Raw genomic sequence first — 6,301 nt, forward strand, 5'->3', positions numbered from 1 at the left:
ATGGGTCTTGGTTTGATCGGTATATGGCCTGGTGTCTCATACGGGACGCTCTGTTGGCTCTTTTATATGACAACTCTAGTTGTGATGCAGTACTTTCAGTATTCCTACGTCTACGCGCATCTCGATTTCAACAACCTTACTAAGCTGATGGACGGTCTGGGCCTCACTCTAGATTACACTCTGACAATATTGAAGTTGATCAGCTTCTGGTTTAATCGTCGGTAAGACTAGCGATTATTCGGTCAGTGATTGTTTCGAAATTATTTAAAAGACACTGATATCGGTGATCGATCGTAGGATATTCGCGGATATTTTAATCGCGATGGATGACGATTGGAAAGATAGCGAAAGTAATTTACGTGAATGCATGATGATGGACAAGGCTAATTTGGCGCATCGTTGCTCCAATGCCATGATATCCGTTAACGCTCTTGCCACTTTTCTATATTTTATTGATAGTAACGTGCGTGGACGTACACGTTCTAAGAACGGACAGTTTCGCAAGTTTCCGATACAGGTACAATTTCCGTTCGAGGTTTATAAAACGCCCATTTACGAGCTCGTCGGCCTGGGATTGTTTTTCCATGTGTTGGAAACGGCGATCATAATAGCTACGTTAAATGCTTTAATTTTAACGTTGGTAAGTTAAAGAAATTTGAATTTTAACTTTTAGCTATAGATTTATATGTGGTAAGATTAACATAATGCTATTTAAAATATACTCTAGGTAACTGTCTTTATTAGTGCAGCTATAGTTAAACCAATTTGCTTATTACTGAATTAATTATTAAATATGGTAGCTTTAATTTTATTTAAAATCAATATCGGTTTTCCATATTTTTTTTCTTATATTTTTTTAATGTAAATATGTTAATACTTTATAATACTTTTTAAAAAAATGAGAAACATGTTTTTCTTCCTATATTAATAAGTTTTCCAAGCGGTGATGGTTCTATTAACGTGCCCCCAATTTGTGCCTATCACCGCATTTGACTTATTTTAACACATAGTTACTAAACAGATAATAAATGTAAGCTAATTGTTTAAGTTAATATATGTATTATATAAATTATTATTTTTTTGAATTATATTTATTTCAATAATCATAGTATTTACAATGTCTCAGCTCCAATACTTTCCACACTGATAGAAACAGGCACAATAATAGGGACAGTTATCCTATATATAGTTCGAGTTTTTTAAATTAAAGTTTTTATGGAATTTGTTGTATTTTGCCTAAAATCCTAGTTTTTATTCGAGGTACTTCACGTAAGTGGGCAAATCGATATTATGTGTCAAGAGTTAAAAGCGATTCCTTCCATGACCAAATCTAGCTCGGTACTCACTAAATCGCTCGTCGTAAGACACCAGAAGATCATATCGTTGTCGAAAAACATTGAAAGTTTCTTTTCATTTGTTGCTTTATTGCAGTTTGTATGGAATACTTTTGTTATTTGCGCTTTAGGATTCATGGTCGTAATAGTGAGTAAGACTGCTTCAGCAACCATAGAACCAAACTATCCGTCATCTAATATTGCCTAAAAAAAAGAAATACGTTTTGAAAATTTGCCTAATTAAAGTCTTGTTAAAATTATATATATATATGTATATGTATATTAAAATATTTTTTTATCTTATTTCTATAAAGATAAGTCAGTATATTCAATATTTAATTCAAAATGCAATTTTGAGACGAATGTAATATTATTATTATATGTAATATTTATTTGGCAATAATAATAATGATCAAATAATAACTAAAAAAACATTTTTATACAGATCTAATTCTAATATCAATTATTTTATACCATTTATAAACATTATTTAATATTTCAGTCTTTAGGTATGAACATGACGAGTAAATTCGGAATATTGGTACAATTCATTATTCCATATTTTGCAGTGACTATAGAAGCTTTTGTTTTTTGTTTTGCCGGCGAGTATTTGAGCACTAAGGTAAGCATGGCTTTGTTAACAATATTTTTTCTGTTACATTGGAGTGGAATCCAATAACAGAGCCGGAATAGCATCTTGAAAATAAGAATAAATTGCAAAAATACCATTCTATATTGTACATTATCGTGTTTTTCTAAATAGAGAATTTTGTCCTTATGTATCGTATGTTATAGTTCCATGTATCAAGCAATTTTTTTTTTCAGAGCAAGGCTATTGGTGATGCAGCGTATGAAACGGTTTGGTATGATTTATCTATTAGCGAATGTCGAATTTTGTTATTTGTAATTCTTCGATCTCAAAAACGATTGACAATTACTGCTGGAAAAGTCGTGGATTTGACATTGGAAGGTTTCACTAACGTAAGTTTTTTTGCTTCGAACTTTGTGTCGAGTTTTTTTCTGATAATAAATTATTATTTACAATAATACGTTAATATATTTTTCTTAATTATATGTTTTGTTATTATTGCCAAACAAGTGCCAATTGTTGTTGTGTATACAACAATAGTTAATATATTTAAAAAATTTAATATGTGGATCATGTTGATTATTTTTAAACTTCAAATGAACATTTCTGTTAATATTCATTTTTACGTGATATTTTTTAGGTTATGAAAGCTTCGGCTTCATATATTTCAGTTTTATACGCGATGTATTGAAAGTTGAATTAATTTATGTTGAATATATGGATATATACTATATGGTCAAATCAATGACTAAAATAATGATGTATGTATATTTGTAGAAAGATTCATAGAGAAAGATAATTATTATAAGCATGCAGATTTTCTTTTATTTTCAGCAATTCTATTAATTTTTTATTAGAATGTTTTTATTACAGTTTTTATATTAATCCTTTTAAGATTTGACTTATAAGATAAATAAATTAGTATAAATTTTTTGCGATACATTCTGTAGTAAAAAATTGTAATGAAAATATGTAACGTGCGTGTGCTTTGAAAATGTCAACGTTTGTTTCCAATTCTTCTCGTCAAGTATAAATTATTGCAAACTTTTTTTTTAAAGAAGGTAAAGATAATTCACAATAATAATATAACATTTAAGTAGTATATAATAACACAGTGTTCCTAATCACTATACATTAAAGTTTTTTTTACTTTATAATTCCCGTTTTTATTATCTGATCTTTCTGCATAAATTTTTTTGCCTTCAAATTGCAGGCTAATATTCAACAAATTAATATCCCTGCTAATGCGATTGATTACTGTGCTGTATGTCATTTATCAATCAGTCGCTTTTTTTTAATTTAATTTTTAGATCTGCTCATAGTATGTAATTTTTTTCTTATAGCCGTATTTTTTTATATCAGAGAGTCATAAGTGCGGGTTTAAAGAAAGGAAATTATTTATAATTTTTTTAATACTATTACGCTCAGTTCATCTAGAGGAGTCGACAATGATATTTTCCCCATGTACTTTTTTCTGATTACGAGAAAAAAAACCTGTAATCGCCTATCATTGTAATTTGGTTTATTATTTCATGACGTGTCGTATCGCGAGATACATAATTGCAATTGATCGATGCTCACACTACCCTGTATTTCTTCTACGGGGTAGTTTAGCTCTCTGCGAAATTGCTAACGGTGTGCGAGGGGATGGAGAATGGACAAGAGTTTAAAGACCTCTTTCCTATATTTTCCTTATGGCAACGCTCCTCCCCCTGACAGTCGAGATCCATTTCATTAGAACAAGACGACGCAAACGGCTCGGTCAACGTTTCAATGTGAATTCACAAGCTGCTATGTTAACAAGCACCGTGAGCCCCTCGCTGAAACTTGGCCTTTGCTTGATCGGCATGTGGCCTGGCTTTTCGTGTAGAATGTTTTTTTGGCTTTTTTACATGGCCACTCTCGTCGTCATACAATACTTTCAGTATTCATACTTTTTTACGCAATTGGGCACAAATGATTTCTCCAAGTTAATGGATGGCTTGAGCATCACTTTGGATTATACTCTGACGTTTTTGAAGCTATTAAGCCTTTGGCACAATCGTCGGTAAGATTCGCGACTGTCAGCCGTGATTTTTAGATTAATTATCGACTAATTGGTTGCAGAATATTTTCTGATATTTTGGGTGCGATGAACGACGACTGGAATAATTGCTCCACACATACATGTGCGATGATGAACAAGGCCAATCTGGCGCATCGGTGTTCCAACGTCATGATAATCCTTAACAGTTTGTCTACTATTTTCTATTTCATCGGCAATTACATGAGTCACCGCACTGCTTCCACGGACTTTCGAGAATTTCCGATTCAGATACAATTTCCGTTCGATGCCACCGACTCGCCGATCTTCGAGTTCATTGTTTTGGGATTATTTCTTCATGTGTGGGAAACGGCAGTCGTAATCGCATTGCTGAATTCTTTAATCTTAACATTGGTAAGTCAAGAAATGAGAACTTTTAAAGCCATTAGATTACTTAATGATAAATAATATTTATCAAATTATCGCACGAGCTCTCTTTAATCAAATTAAATAGCTCATTTTAAATCGTCGCGAATGCGTCTCGAATCTTTAGTTTTTATTTCGAGGTACTTCACGTAAGCGGCCAGATCGATATCATGTGTCAAGGATTAAGAGAAATTTCGCAGAAATCTCATCCGTCAGCCATGAGATCGCTCATTGAGAGGCATCAGAAGATCATATCCTTATCGAACAATATCGACAATTTTTTCTCGTTTGTTGCTTTGATTCAATTCATATGGAACACCATAGTTATCTGTTCCATAGGAATCATGATTATGATAGTGAGTAAGAGAATGTTTTATCTACAACGAAAATACAATCTTCCTAGAAAACAAAGAAAATTGTCCCGAAACTTCTCTGTATGCCAAACTTCGTTAAACATAATACCGCTGCTTTACTCTATTTGTTTATTTTATTGTTCAAAATATATCGAGAGAGAAAAATAAAATGTACAATATTTTTGTTTTATCAAAAGTAATTCTAGAGGGAGAAAACTAAATTATTGCAAACGCGTTTTGAACCTTGTAAAATATTTTTGCAGCATAACTTTATTTTTCTCAGAACAATGTATTATCTCATTTCTTTGACATTAGGATTATATTCTTAGAGCGTTGCATATAAAGCATAATATCGGTCTAATAATTAAAAGCGATATTGTGATTTACATTCCAATTAACTTAATCTAACACGTGATTATACAGTCTCTTGTGGAGGGGAAATCGGGATTATTAATACAATCCATTGTGCCTTACATCGCTGTTACGTTAGAAGCCTTTGTTTTCTGTTTTGCTGGTGAATATCTAAGTACTAAGGTTAGCATGATTCCTTTGTTTTTAACGGCTTTCATAAGTATGAGTACTTTTCTTTAATGCGCGCCACGTATATTTTTTCAAAAATAATTATATAGTTTTCCATTTTACGATTTAACGACGAGGATTTATAGCTGCAATGTACACGTTCCTTGCATACGTGTTTAGTTCGTACTACTAGATCAGTATTTTGAAAACATCTTTTTTCTTTCTCTCAGAGCAAGTCCATCAGCGATGCGGCGTACGAGACACTTTGGTACGATCTGTCTACTAGCGAATGTCGAATCTTATTATTGATAATTGTCAGATCTCAAAAACGATTGACCATTACGGCCGGAAAAGTCATGGACTTGACTTTGGAAGGTTTTACAAGTGTAAGATTATAATCGATTTTAAGTATAGAGGAACTCAATGATATTTACATATTTAGAAATATATTGGCTCAAAATCAAACGTCTATGAGTTCTAATTAGATATAATAATATTAAAATTGTATCGTTGTCTATGTATATACAATGATATGTATATATACAACGATTGTGTATACAAAATGTATTGTTTATTATAATTTTTGTGATTTATTCTTGGAGTCTAGAAACAAATTAATGTTTAATTAATTATTTATTTTATAATAATCAGATTCTGAAGAACATTTGTTTCATACTATCTATTGCTTTTGCATAAGAATACTTTGTTTTCAGGTTATGAAAGCTTCAGCATCGTACATGTCGGTATTGCACGTAATGTATTAAAACTCAAATCTTGCGCGAGTAATTAACTTGATTTGTTTAATAATTTGTACAAGTATTCATAAAACAATAAAAACTACTAAAATTATTAAATCATTAAACTTGTTTTGTTATAATTGATTACATCCGCTGGAAAACGCAAAATTAAAAATAAAAATTATAATTTAACGAAACATTTGTGTCAACATTTTTATTTAACAAACAGAAATAGGTTACTTAATTACGTTACCCATTATTAAAAAATTCATTGTTATATATATCAAATTTTCTGTTTATATAATTGTCGATTTTTGTTG

General features: G+C 31.1%; 1 protein-coding gene and 1 pseudogene across 1 annotated transcript; both read left to right on the forward strand.

Moving 5' to 3' along the window:
• Positions 1-2,700, forward strand: LOC108778718 (odorant receptor 22c-like; annotated as a pseudogene).
• Positions 2,701-3,815: 1,115 nt separating this feature from the next.
• LOC108778720 (odorant receptor 4-like) lies at positions 3,816-6,008 on the forward strand. Its single transcript, XM_018545972.1, has 6 exons — positions 3,816-3,970; positions 4,030-4,360; positions 4,513-4,728; positions 5,149-5,259; positions 5,475-5,630; positions 5,958-6,008. Exons 1-6 carry the CDS (start codon positions 3,816-3,818, stop codon positions 6,006-6,008), a joined length of 1,020 nt encoding a protein of 339 aa, XP_018401474.1.
• The last annotated feature ends 293 nt before the right edge of the window (positions 6,009-6,301 follow it).

This window comes from Cyphomyrmex costatus, unplaced genomic scaffold (genome assembly GCF_001594065.2).
Source record: "Cyphomyrmex costatus isolate MS0001 unplaced genomic scaffold, Ccosl1.0 scaffold51, whole genome shotgun sequence".
Taxonomy (NCBI): domain Eukaryota; kingdom Metazoa; phylum Arthropoda; class Insecta; order Hymenoptera; family Formicidae; genus Cyphomyrmex; species Cyphomyrmex costatus.

Excerpts from the sequence above, each read along its gene's own strand:
- LOC108778720 (XM_018545972.1), top strand. The coding sequence starts at position 3,816 with ATGGCCACTCTCGTCGTCATACAATACTTTCAGTATTCATACTTTTTT. Across the intron at positions 4,361-4,512 it reads ATTCTTTAATCTTAACATTG|GTACTTCACGTAAGCGGCCA; the intron begins GTAAGTCAAGAA and ends TTTTATTTCGAG. Across the intron at positions 5,260-5,474 it reads GTGAATATCTAAGTACTAAG|AGCAAGTCCATCAGCGATGC; the intron begins GTTAGCATGATT and ends TCTTTCTCTCAG.